The sequence below is a fragment of the Onychomys torridus genome, chromosome 3 (genome assembly GCF_903995425.1).
Source record: "Onychomys torridus chromosome 3, mOncTor1.1, whole genome shotgun sequence".
Classification (NCBI taxonomy): Eukaryota; Metazoa; Chordata; class Mammalia; order Rodentia; family Cricetidae; genus Onychomys; species Onychomys torridus.
The window spans coordinates 128,482,486-128,497,083 of record NC_050445.1 but is presented as its reverse complement, the minus strand read 5'-3'; the positions used below and the strand labels follow the sequence as shown (position 1 = coordinate 128,497,083).

The 14,598-nt window shown below is 39.6% G+C and overlaps 1 pseudogene and 1 gene segment (V, D, J or C); both read right to left on the bottom strand.

Annotated features, from left to right (window-relative positions):
• Nucleotides 1–398: 398 nt before the first annotated feature.
• LOC118580149 lies at nt 399–954 on the bottom strand. The segment is given in 2 exon segments: nt 399–727; nt 906–954. Coding segments are annotated over 2 exon segments (378 nt in total).
• A 9,005-nt stretch (nt 955–9,959) lies between these two features.
• Nucleotides 9,960–10,618, bottom strand: LOC118580148 (annotated as a pseudogene).
• Nucleotides 10,619–14,598: the final 3,980 nt, after the last annotated feature.

Here is a 14,598-nt window from a genome sequence, read left to right as displayed (position 1 = left end):
ACAGAAGGAATCTGGAAGCAGGAGCTGATGCAAAGGCCATGAAAGTTTGCTAATTACCAGCTTTCTCCCCCTGGCTTTCTCAACCTATGTTCTTATGGAATGCAGGACCACCAGCCTAGGAGTGATACCACCACAAGGGATGGGCCCTTCCCCATCAATCACTAATTAAGAATAGCTCTATAGACCGAACCTTCAGCCCAACTTTGTGGAGATATTTCATCAGTTGGGGCTTCTTCCTCTCAGATGACTCTATCCTGTATCAACCTGGCTTAAATTTAGCCAGCACACTCATTTTTTTAAAAAGGCCATAAACAGATCTATGGTTGAAATGTCTGGAGAAGTAACATTTGAGAGATGGAGCCTCAGTGAGCAGCCACCTTGGATGTTTTTGTTTAGAGCTATAGCACTGTGGGAGGAAGCTCCAGACCTTGCTGACAGTAGTAAGTTGCCTTACTATCATCGGCCTCCACAGGATTAATGGTGAGTGTGAAATCTGTCTCAGATCCACTACCACTGAACCTGGTAGGCACCCCAGACTCTAGATTGGATGCATAATAAATCAAGAGTTTGGGAGGCTGTCCTGGTTTCTGTTGATACCAGTGTATAACATCACTATCTAGTAGGTCAGTGACACTCTGACTGGACTTGCAGGAGATGATGGCCTTCTGTCCCAGAGACACAGCCATGGAAGATGGAGACTGGGTCAGTACAATGTCCCCATTTGATCCTGGAATTATAAAATGCACAAACATGACATGCTGAACCCACCCCCAATATAAAGAACATTGAACTTGACACTCATACTAAATGTCACATGGCATTATTCAGTTATCAGTAACCCAGAGCCAATGAAAACAATGATGGCCGTAGTGTATACTCCCAAGACTTTCCCTGAACCCTCTCACCTGAAACCCAGAGCAGCAGCATCCACAGCAGGAGAGCAACAGAGCCCATATCTGATAGCTGGACTAAAGACTACTTCCCAGGGCAATGAAAGCTGCCTTTAAGTATATTGAGAAGCCTGGACCATGGGCTGTTGATTAAATATGTAAATCAGCTCAGATAAGCTTGGGTGAGTGTTCAAAAGTACACCTTCTCTTGTTTCACTCACTGGGAGTTGGTATCAGCAAAAGCTTCCCTAGAGTCTCTAAAGCACATCAGAAGGCATTTTGTCACCTGGTCTATCAAATCTTCACCCCCTATTCTCTTTGAAGTGCTATATGTTCACAGGGGTGCTCTACTATGAAGGATTTGAGGCATTTCAAGAATGCTTTGAGCTCTCAAAAATAATGTATTTTTCAAGCAACAAGGCATTTCACATATTGATTATAAGAAAGAGACAGCAATTAGATTTTGTGTAACTATGAAAGGAGATGGCTTGGTTCAGGTTGGATGGGAATTGACACCATTAAGGTGGCCTCTAAGCAAGATCAACAAATGTCACCAGGGGCTAAGAGCATGAGAGTCATGAACATGGAATGCAGATGTAGGCTGGAAACATGAACTAATAAATGAACTTGATTCAATGTGAACAAGTATGTGCTCTCCATCTACTAGTCTAAAATCCAGTATTGGACCCACAAGCCTCCCTTGAAGACAGACAAGTCACCACTAGGTCCTACTCAGAGTGAGGAGCACTTGGCTCCCAATTTCCATTTGTTTTGTCCTTAATATTATTGTAAGTTTGAAGTGAGGAACCCAAATTCTTCTTCCACAAGACATGCCCCCAAACTGCAAATGTTTTATGACTAATGTATGAATTATTTTTAAATCATTAAATTCAAAGCCTTTGACATCAAACCCTGGCATGGTGCTTAAAAGTATAAAGAATCAACTGAAACAGTCCCAAGGCATCCTACTTGACATTCTCGTGGAAAAACATAACAATCATTGTAAAACATTTAAGGTACTTAAGTTCAAAATACTTCACATCAGTTTCACATCAGTATCTTTGTGAAATACACAATCTCTTGGCAAGATATTGAGAGGGAAAATCAGTTGCACATTATTGAACTTCAATCAGCAAAATCCACAGTTAATGTGCAAGATTCTGTCATCTGTGTATCTGCCTGTCTGCCTGCCTGTCTGCCTGCCTGTCTGTCTGTCTATCTGCATGTGCATGCACATGTGCACAAGCCTCTCTGTGGGGGGCTTTGTGTGTGTGTGTGTGTGTGCATGTGTGTGTGTGTGTGTGTGTGTGTGTGTGTGTGTGAGTGGGTGGGTGTAAAGAGTGCATTGAGATATCAGTTGTGCTCAAAGAAGATCATTCTCCTTTCAGAGGCTGGAAGCTCTAGGGAATCCATTAGAAAGATTCAATTTCAACTACTCAAACACCAGCCCTGTGTACAGTGTATGAACTAAGGAATACAACTGGCAGGGTTGGGGATTTAGCTCAGTGGTAGAGTGCTTGCCTAGCAAGCACAAGGTCCTGGTTTTGGTCCTCAGCTCTGGCCAAAAAGAAAAAGAAAAAAAGAATACAACTGGCATGGAGAAGTCTGTCTTTTGAAAATCAATAGAGCAGAGAGTAGTACTTAACTTTAAATGACAGAATTATCCCCTTTCAATCCTCTTTACTCCCAGTTAGACAGAAATAACATTATACTTCATCCTCGCCATGCACTGGTAAAATGAAACCTGAAGTTAAATAATATGATACAAGTTATATCTCCTCCTGGGGGCACAAATGCTGATAGCTTCTTGGAAGGGGGCTCTAAGCTTCTTTTCCTACTCAATAAAACTCAGCATATGCAGTCCAGCAACACAGAGAATAGTCAGAGGTCACATCAGAGAGAGAGCAGAGAAATTGCATAAGGAGCTTTCAGTGTTGCTGCAACCAACCAAAGGCAAAGGGTAGTTGTAAGTTTTCCCTGTCCAGCTCAGCCTGTGGTCCCACAGCCACTTATAAAATAATCACTTAGAGGCTTATATTACCAATTGCATGGCTGATGGCAGGCTTCTTGCTAGCTAGTTCTTATAATTTAACTCATTTCTATTTATCTATAAGTTGCCATATGGCTGTGGTTTCCTTAGTATTTTCACTTCTCCTGGCAGTGCTGGTGTCCCTTCCCCCTCTGCCTTTCTTCCTTCTGTAAATCTGCCTGGATTTCCCACCTGCCTCTAAGCTGCCTTGCCATAGGCCAGTGCAGCTTTATTTATCAGCCAATCAGAGCTACACATATTCATAGCATACAGAAAGACATCTCACAGCAGGAAAGTCCTCCAGAAAATTGTCTCTTGTGCCAAACTTTCAGTGATAGCAAAAATGACATACAGCAAGATTGTTTCTGACCCACAAGTGTGAGGACTTCAACCCTTTACATAGAAATGTGGGCTTCTGCTCTCTGCTACCACCAATGCTTGTTCAATTTTAAATTTTGTTTCCTCTTGGAAATTTTCATACATGTATGCAGTGTATCTTGATCATAGCTGCCTGCCATTCTACAGCTCTCCTACTAATCTTCTATCTTCCCAACCCAACTTCCTCTCCTCCATTCTTTGTTTATTTTTATTTTTTTATTTTGAAATGCTAATATAATTGCTTCACTTCCCCATTCCCCTTTCCTCCTCCAAACTCTCCCATATATCACCCTCTTTCTCTCACAGAGTCCAATTAGTGCTGCTAAGAAGTCATCCATTAGAATATCAAGAACGTTCCAGGGATCACACTTGCAAAGAAAAGTGACAACTCCCCTGCAACATCCATAATTTGCCAATAACTTCTCAGCCAGGGGATTCCTTTCTCTTTTCATGCTGAAATTTTGAATTGGCTAGACTTTGTGTCAGTCTTGTATAGCTAAAGAAAGCAGCTGGAAGTTTATGTGTGCAACAGTCACTGTTCCTTATCCTCCAGATCCTACATTCTTTCTTTCCACCTCATCTCCAAAAATACTTTTGAGTCTTAAAGGAAATGGGTTGATACAGATCTCTAATCTATGACTGATCACCAATATTCACTTAGTATCAGGTCTTTGAACATTAATATGTCTCTGCATTAACCACAACCCACTGCAGTGAGAAGTTTGACAAAGGTTGGAAGCAGTACAAATCTATGGATATAAACATAATTAGAATACAGTTTGACAATATGAACAATTAGTAAAATACATCTAAAGGCTCCTCCCCTACAAGAATTATGGATTTTTTTATCTAAGAGTTTTGACAATGATTATATTACAGGTATAAATTCCCTCATGTGAAGTAGGTCTCAAATCCAATCAAGAGGGCCCTGGTAAACCCATAAACAGTCTTGCAACTATAACAGCAGTGAATACATCTTGCCTGGCATTGTCCCCTACTAGCATGCAGAAACAATGTAGGATGAGAGCATAGATGATTTTCTACCCCACCAGCCATCATAGCACCTTCCACTACTGTGAAGACTAACCAGCAGGGAGAGTATCCTGGTGAATTTAAGACTGATTTCTCTGTGTCTGTCAAGCAAAATGTGAACTATCATTGTATCAGGGCCTTGGTATCTAGTTATGGCAAGTAACTAAGAGCAATACCAATGGCCTGTGTTATCATGGATTCCCCTAGGGAAAGAATTTGTAACAAGGGAATCCATGCCAGGGACTGAGGTTCTCTCTAATAACCCATATTTTCTCGGAGCAGTCTTGCTCACTAAAATGGGGTAATTCTACACAAGCACAGGATTTTAAAATATTTTTAACAAATGTATAAGCTATTAAGGTTATCATTTTGGTTAACCCACCCCATCCTTCTTTTTCCCACACTCCTTTTCTCATTCCCACTTAAAACTTTAGCTCCCAGTATTTCCCCACCCTCTGTTTTATTGTATTTCATATGTTCTACTATCTCCTCAAATTATATTATTTTTACTTGGATTGCAAGATCATAAGTTTTCAAGTAGATTCTTCATATATACTTTGTTTAGGGTAAGCCTGACTCTGTCCTTTCATTTACCCATCCCCTCATATCACTAACTACTAGAATACCACCACTCTCTTTTTATACTTTCATTTATCCTATATGCTACTATTTTCCTCTCTGAATGATTTCCCTGCCAATTTCCAGTTTTCTAGCTGCTTCATGTACTCCCCAATAACCAAACAAACTAGGAAGTTTAAAGCTAGGACTCTCATCTGACAGAGAACCAATGCAAGTTTTCTTTCAGAGCCTGGGTGAACTCACATAGTATATTTTCTCATTTTTTCCATTTGAAAATTTTATGAGCTCATTTCACTTTTCAGTTAAGTAATATTACACTGTGTATATCTACATTTTCATTGGCTATTCTTTATTTGGTAGGTATTTCATTTGATTCAATTTCGTAGCTATTGTCAATAGGGCAGCAGAGAACATGAATGTGCATGTAACTCTATAGTAAGATATAAAGTCCTTTGGATGTATACCCGGAAGTGGTATAGCTGGGCCACTTGGTAGATCTAGTTCTAGTTTTTTAGAAACATCCAGACTGATATCCAGAGTGGCTGCACTTATTTTCCTCCTATCAACCAGTTACAAATGTCCCCCTTCTCCCAAGGCCACTCCACCATTTGTTTCCCTTCTTATTTCTGATGATGGCCATTCTGACTAGAGTAAGATGAAATCTATAGTAGTTTTAATTTATATTTCCCTGATAGCAGGGGGACTAACTTTGGTTTTCTATACAAATGTTCTTTCTGTAAATGTGAATACAGTGTAAGTTGACTAAGAATACCGAAGGCTTCTAGATGAGAAAAGACATCAATATCTTGCCCAAAACTTCTTCATGGTACATCACTTACCTGGCATCAACACATGCCAACTCAGAAAATAATGGCATGATGATTATGATAGTAACTAGTGAGTTTCTGATTGGGCATGAGGACTGATTCACAGGAAGGATTTTATGCCCATTCTAGTAAATCCCAAGAATTCAGAGACCATGGGTTTTAGGGAGGAACATATTACCATTAATCTACTAAATGGTCAAGCTGCCAAACTACGTTTTAATATCCATATCCAATACTCATGTTTGTATTGCTCTCTGCTTTGCTCTTTGTACTAAAGATTCCTTTTGTAGTGGGTAGTGGTTAATGCAGAGACTCAGAGCTGATCAAAGTGGCCAGTATTAAAAACTCTTGACGATCTTCCACAGGATTCTCTAAGCTCTGCCTAATGTTTGGCTGTGGGTCTCAGAAACAGAATTCTTAACTATAATAAAATCTGAAATATAATCAGTTTAGCTTATGTGGAATTGTCACTGCTTGTAACCCACAGGGGACTTTCTAGAAGAAGGATTAAAAATTTGTATGAGCCAGGCAGTGGTGGCACATGCCTGTAAACCCAGCACTCGGGAGGCAGAGGCAGATGGATTTCTGTGAGTTCGAGGCCAGCCTGCTCTACAAAGAGAGTTCCAGGACAGTCTCCAAAGCTACAGAGAAACCCTGTCTCAAAAAAAAAAAAATTCTCTACTTGTAACCGATGCCTATCAATTGCCTTCATTCCTTGTTTGTGGTCCCTAAAGTATTGTGAGTTACTGAAGACTTTGTCTGGCAGATATATATGGGAGGTCTGCCCTTTTCTGAAGAGAAAGGAGGGGGAGTGGATTGGAGTGGGGGAAAAGTGAGGTTGGGGGAGAGACTGAGAAGAGAGGAGAGGAGGAAGCTATGATTGGGCTGGAAAATTAATTAATTATGTAAGTAAGTAATAAAAAATGATTAAAAAAAAACCTCTTGAGTTCTTAGCTCTGGGTGGATTATCTATATTAATCAACCTCCCACCATCTGAGGATCAGCACACATACTGGAAGAGTTGGCCGAAAGAATGTAAGAGCTTGTGGATAGGAAAGGGAGCTGAGAAATACTTAATTCTGGACATAACATGACTAGTGAATGTGTTAAGTCATAGGAGCTGTGGTTACCTGCACAAGATCAAGCCAGTCAAAATTCTTGTCCAAAGACATATTGACAGTTGATGTCAACTGAGGAAGGGAGAGCCACAATCCTTTGGGGAAAAGTTTCTCATGCTGTAGTAGATGTCCACATGGCCATACAAATAGCACTATCCAGAATAAAGGAGTTATTAATAATAACAAAAAAGGCATAAAGCTGGAAGGGCATGGAGTAGTTGGACGAAGACAGTGGTGTATGGATATAATCAATGTAATATAACATGTCTGGAATTTTAAAAGAAAAATATATTATTTTTTAAAAGGAGATTGAGCCTTGAGGAACCTGAAGAAACATAACATTTGACTAGAAATTAAAGTAAAAATTACTTTAAGGAAAATACAAACAATGTGAGGATATTTAGCTGTGCATGTCCTATTTCAAAAAGTCTGGATTGAAAACTTCTGAGAGACACTGGCATGCTAATATTTGATCTCACTCACTGATATTCTTGGTAGGTTTTCAATGCTCATGCCCAGGTGATTAAAACACAACTACCAGAAAGGCAGGTGATTCTTTCATTTCCCCAAAACCAAGGAAACTATTATAAATTAAACAAAATAGAAGGAAAAATAAAACACTACCAGATAAGGTAGCTCTTGCCTTTAATCCCAGCATTTGGGAGGCAGCCGAAGGTAAATCTCTGTGAATTCAACATTAATCTGTTTACATAGTGAGTTCCAGACCAGCCAAAGCTGCATACTGACACCCTGTCTCCAAAATAGCAAAACAAATCAACATTAAGCTAAGGGTATTACCCTGCATCTGAATGTCAGATCATTAACAATGTTAAATATTTAAAATTATTTATATTTTAAATGCCTGAGGACAGTTTAAGTTTGAAATAATTGTCTAAGTAAGAAACATCGAATCAAAAAAATTCTATGAGAAATATTAGCATTTATTTTTAGTAAGAAAATTATTTAATTTTAAGATATACAGGGGACACAAATGCTCAGGAGTTTAAAATTTTTCTGTTTTGGTGTTTTCTTCCTTTTTCCAGCGAATCTTTTACAAACCACTAGTTGGGCTGTCTCAGGGAAAATATATCTGAGTGTCAGAGCTTCAGTGAAAAGCAAAGGCAGGAGGTTTTTGCTTAGACATAGAAGGCTGTGGGAGAAAGCTCCATTCCTTGCTGACAGTAATAGGTTGCAACATCACCAGCTTCCGTCGGATGGATGGGGAGGGTGAAGTCTAAAGCAGCCTCATTCCCACTGAACCTGGCAGGAATCCCAGATACTAGATGGAATTCATTATAGAATAGAAGTTTAGAGGACTGTGCTGGTTTCTGCTGATGCCAATGCTAAATATTTATGCCAAATTTATTGGCACTGTCACTAAACTTGAAAGAAATGGTGGCCTTTTGTTACAGAGACACAACAAAGGAAAGTGGGGACTGGATCAGTCCAGTATCCGCAGTGGTTCCTAGAAAAATAAACACACAAACACTACTATTGCAGATGTCACCAAATCATCTCAGTTTGCAACATGTGACACCTGTAACAATAATCCCAAGCATCACTCTGAGCTAATAGAAAACAGAAGGGAACCTTGGAAAGGGAAAAACAATTGCAAATGCTATAATTCCAATGATCAAGATCCCAGAGGCATGAAAACCAGCCATGGCTACAGTCGATACTCCTAGCACTTCCCTACATCCTCTCCCCTGATATCCGAGCACCAGTACCCACAGCTGACTTCACCTCTGAGAGCTGGACTAGAGCTGCCAATCTTAAGACACTGACAAGCTGCCCTTAAAGATGCTTTGAGCAGCCTGGATCGTTGGCTATTGATGCAGTAGGCAAAGCATCTCCGTAAAGCTAGTGCTTGAAGGGGACATCTACTCTTGTTTCAGTGTGAGTTTGGGTTGAAAAACCATTCACAGAGCAGCTCAAGCACATCCTAAGGGATTTTGTGACTGCCCTGTTGAATCTTCACCTCATGTCTTCAAAATAATTTTATACAATATATTTTGATCATGCTTTCCCTCCCCCAACTCCTTCCTGATTCTTCCGACCCCCACCCACCTGACTACATAGTCTCCCTATCCCTCCCCTTTTCTCTCTTCCCTCTATCAAAAATAAAACAAAAAGAAAAATAATACTAAAATAAAAAGAAGTGCTGAAAAGATGTTCTTCCTTAAAGAATGTGAGAATTTGGGGATCACTTTGAAATCCCAACAATATCAATTTTTATAATCAAAAGTGCATTTCACATTGTGATTCTTAGCAAGAAGAGAATGCAACTGGATTTTATATAATAGTAAAAGGATATACTTCCTCTTGATTGCAAAGGAAATTTATACCACTAAGTGGCCTTCAAGTCAAATCTATAAAAGTTACCTTGAGAGACATGAGCATGGAATGTAGATCATTCTGAATTAGTAGGGTATCCCTGTACACAAGGGTAGGGTATCCAATGCTGGGCCAACAAGATACTGTGAAGAAAGAGCAATTGTTCCTCAAGTACACATTGAGGGTGGGGAGCAGCTAGTGGCCTAACTGCCACTTTTTTATTAAATTTTTGTTACTGAAAGTTAAACCTGAGGAACCCAAGTTACCTTTCACAAAACCCAGTGTCCCAGAGACTGGAATGATTAGTAACTAAAGTTAGATTGGTTTTGAAAATATTAAAGTTAAAACTTTTAACACCAAAATAAATCTTAGTCATTAAGAATACAAGAAATCAACTGAAAAATCTAGTAAACATTCTACTATATATTCATGGGCAAACCCTTCAACCATCATAAAAGTCTTTAAAATGTCAATATTCTGTATTTGCAACAGACAGAAACCATTATAGAAAAACCACAACTAGTCAAAATGCAGTTGTTAAGTCAACTCCTAATATATACATCTACAAAATAACTCCCTCACCTTAGGCTAAATGATAAATCCCTCATATTCAAGCAACAGGGGTTGTGGTAATAATGTGCTACAGAAGGAATAGAAACATAATACTGAGTTCTCTTTTACATTTTCATATAAAGGTTTTTCACAACAAAATACATAAGAGACATGCAACATTTTATTATTGCTGAGCTCTGCAAACTTTTTTATCAGTATTTTAAGCACAAGAGCTCTCAGGCAGAAGGGGGAAGTGTGCAGGTCCAGGGCTGTGTGTTCTGCAGGCCACTGGTGAGGCTCTCACTGTGAGAGGATAGCTGTAATCATTCTGATAGGAGTACTCTGCCAGGTCTTCAGCCTGGACACTGCTGATGGTGAGTGTGAAATCTGTCCTAGATCCACTGCCTGTGAAGCGATTAGGGACCCCAGGGTTCTGAATGGATGCCCAGTAGATCAGCAGCTTAGGAACCTGCCCTGTTTTTTGCTGGTACCAGCCCAAGTAGTTCATATTGTTCTTACTATATAGAAGATTCTGACTGACTTGCAGTTGTTGGTGACTTTCTCTCCTAAGGACACAGCCAGGGACGATGGAGACTGGGTCACCACAATGTCTCCATAGGTACCTGTAATCATGAAAGGACAATGAACATGCACGGATACATAAACACAGATTATAATATGACAAGTGAAATTTGTAGTTGAAATGTCCTTGTGATGTTATATAGCCAGAATATTATCATGTAAAAAATACTTTATCTGGCACAAATTGTAAATTTCTTATATACAAACAAATGACTCTAAAAAGATTATAATACTTTTACATTTCTCACCAGACAACCAGAGAAGCAGAGACATGAGGACCTGGTTCTGTGAGTCCATCCTGCTCCCCATGCCTGTCTGATGCAGCTCTGTTCTCACTACAAAGGCCTGTAACAGCTGGGCTGCTGTAAATTCTGAGCAGCTGGGCTGGGCTGGAGGGGCCTATGCAAACCAGTCAGCAAATACAAAGGCAGATGCCTGAGCAGTATGTGAGAAAGTAGTTGGTGTTAATCAACAGACAAAAATACCATCACAGACAGTGTGAGCAATCATTGAAAGTGATCAGATAGTAGTCTAATCTGGAGTCATCCTTGTGGATTCCTGGGAATTTCTTGGCACCAGGTTTCTCCTTAACCCCACAATGTCTCCCTCTAACAAGATATCTCTTTTATTGCTCTCCCACTCCATCCCTCCCCCAGCTCAACCATCCCATTTCTTTGTTTTCATTCCTATCACCTCCCCTCTATTGTCCTTCCTCTTCCAGAGTTTACTCCAGAGATCTCATCTATATCTCCTTCCCAGGGTGATCCATGTATCCCTCTTAGAGTCCTCCTTGTTAGCTAGCTTCCCTGGTACCTGAACTGATTTACCCCAGTAATCAGATTGGTGAATACCCTAAGTGTCATCATAGAGCCTTCATCTAGTAATGGATGGAAGCAAATGCAGAGATCCACAGCTAAGCACCAGGCTGAGCTCTGGGAGTCCAGTCAAAGAGAGGGAAGAGGGATTATACAAGCAAGGGTTGTTGAGACTGTGATGGAAAAATCTACAGAGACAACTGAATCAAGCTCATGGGAACTCACAAACTATAGACCAATGGCTATGGAGCCTGCATAGGATTAGACTAGGCCCTCATGCACACTGGAGTATGAGTTCACTTTTTGGAGCCAATTACCTATGGTGGGACGCCTTTTTCAGCCTTGATGGGGGAGGGTGGCAGAGTGGTCTTATAGGGGGAAATCTGTGGTTGGTATGTAAAATTAATTTTAAAAAGTTCTAAATTATAAAAAATAAAGTGATCAGCTAACAGCACTCCGGCAGAAATCTAATAGATGCTATAATAGCAGCTTTGGTTAAAATCCAGGGCATATTTAAATTAGTTGGCTTTTGCCAAAATGTGAGGAAAGTTATCTCAGATCAATGATACTAGAGAAATGATATGTTCAAAAAAATCACAACAACAAAAGAAAGAAGCAGAGTAAGAAAGCAGGCAGTAAAAGGAAGAGTGAGTGGAGGGAGAAAGGCTAAAAGGTAGAAAACTGAGACTGCATTTGTTCATTATCTCCCATTTACCAAGGCACTCTTTTTTGGCGCATATTTCTTTTTTTTCTTTCATTTTTTTCTTTATTAAGAAATTTTCTACTCATTCTACATACTAAGGGCAATGAACAGTACCTTGAACATTTGGGACAGAGTTGCAAAAAGAAGCCCAAATTCACTCGATGGAAATCCTGAAGAACATTAATTTAAGGCTGATATCAAAAAAAAAAATTAAACCCAGCAAAAACTACCAAGTATCATCCCTCTGACTTGTGGGAACTGAAAGAGGACTCTAAATCTGGGGCTATATACAAGGGTATAAAATAAACTGTATTTCTTTATAACATCATCCTGTAGACCAAATGCTAACAACTTTTATTCCAGAAATGAATATTCTAAAGTAATCTAGGATAATAATAATCTAATAATTCTAGAATAATCTAGAAATTAGCAGTGCTGAAATTGTATTAAGATGGTCTTGTTGACATAGGGAATAGGTAAAATCCTTCCCAAAAGGGGGCACAGCCAAACTAAATCAAGTAACAATATTCCAAAGACCAATAGACCACATCACAGATTGTTGCCATCCAAAGGAAAAAATATTGGTGTATGAATGAAAATCAATAGTAATAACAGAAATCAAAGAACATAGACTTAAGATTAGCAAATTATGAAAGTATATATAACAGGTAAATTATAAATCAAGTGTTATATGTAAAGTACAAGAAACAAAATGATTCTGGGAGGTAGTGGCACATGCATTCAATCCCAGCAATTGGGAAATTCGGAGGCAGAAGCAGTCAGAATTCTATGTGTTTGAGGTCAGCCTGGCCACAGAGCAAGTTGCAGAACAACCAAGGCTACACAGAAAAACCCTGTCTCAATAGATATAGATGTAGGTGTAGATTAGATATATAGAGAAAGATTTTATATCATATATAAGATATATGAGATGTTAGCCTGCTTGGGGTACATAACAAGTTATGGGCCAGTCTAATCTATACATGGAGACGATCTCTCCAAAATGTGTATCATTAATCAACTAGTTACAAAACAACTCATGCCATTTGATATCCAAAAGCAAAGTATTTATCTTCATTGTCTTCTGTCCTGCATGGCCTACATAGCTAAGGGTCCTGAGGATTGGCAGGTCCTCAGGTCCAGCAGGATGTTTCAGTTGAGGTTCTCGGGGATTTGGGTGCCTAAATCCAGTGTAGCTTACTGTTCTTCTGACTAGTGTGGACTGTACTTGGGCCTATGGAATCTGTTCTTCCAACTGAACGATGGAGCAAATAAGAGTTGGAGGATTGAGTAAACACAGTGAGATAACTGCCTCACACTGGGAGGCATCAGGTGAGTCCAGCATCAACTTTAGGACCATCTCATTGGATGATCTGCTTTATCCACAGTGAAGAAAGTTCATTCATTAGTTTAGTACCCAGACTTGATCTGCATTCCAAGCTCATGACTCTCAGACCTTTGTGATCTGGAGGACATTCATAGATTTTTGGAATAAAAACATTTTACTGGGGCTCTATTAATATAAGCTAAGACATCCCCTTATACTCTTTAGCAAAAGCCATGAATCATAATATGAAATACATTGTTGTTTGCAAGGTATAAAAATTTAACTTTGAAGCATTCCTGAGATGATGTATACTTTATAACAGAGTACCTCAACTTGGAACCTCAGAGAAACTAGGAGACAAACCAAGGGTGAGCTATGGAATCACTGAGAGTGGCATGGATACCACTGTTGCAGACAGTAACAGGGTGACCCCTGACAAGACTGCAATGTCCATGGGTGGGTAAAGGAGATGAAGAACCAAAGATGATTTTGGGGAACTGTGTCTGCTTTATTGTAGCCAAACACCTACTTATATAGTGGACACCTATTTACTGTAACTGGTTAGCGTATCACCTCAGATTGGACAGTGAACACATACCACCAGGATCTGTGGAAGAAGCACATAAAAGGAGAAGCAGAGAGTGCAGACTCATCTGCAGTCTAGCTACTGGATACTCATGCTACTTCAGAATTCAATGTTCTGACCTTTGGAAATACTCAGGAGCAGGATGTTCCATGCTTCTTACTAAGGAACACAGTGTACCAAGTAGGCTTATCGCCCGATCAGGCTTGCATTTTCTCCTACCATTGCCCTGTATTTTCTCATACATTTCCCCAACAATATCATTTTGCTTTCCTGAGAGCAGAGCCTCCTGATCAACAAGCAGAATATACCAACCAATATATTACAACTAAAATGATAACAACATAGGTAAATAGATGATAAAGGTTCTGAAAGCAAAGAAGGTATCAGGACATGGGAATGGTGTCATTCTAAATTTTAGAATCATCTTCCATAGGACCTGTATCACAAAATAAGCTGGAATCATTATCAAACAGCTGAGGACAAGGTCCTCTGACCTTCGCCCCTGATCACAAGGGAGGGTTAGTTACCAGTGCCCAATAATTTTCAGCACTGGCATTATTTAGATTCAGTGCAGTAAGCAAATGTCTGAGTAGCCATCTCTTGCTACTACTGTTAAATATCATCTGCTTAGTTGCTAGTATCAGCTATCCAAGGTCCAATGAGCCAGGTAAGGATCCAGATGGGCTGCAGTCCATTTTCTGGAAAGACAAAAATAAAACCTCTTCAAATCGTAAGTAATAGGACTGATGATTACCATTTACCTGTTATTACATCTTTCCAGGTCACCAGAGGTAACCTCGAAGATCCTGACAAAAGTGCCCAATATTTATGAGCCACTATATTTGC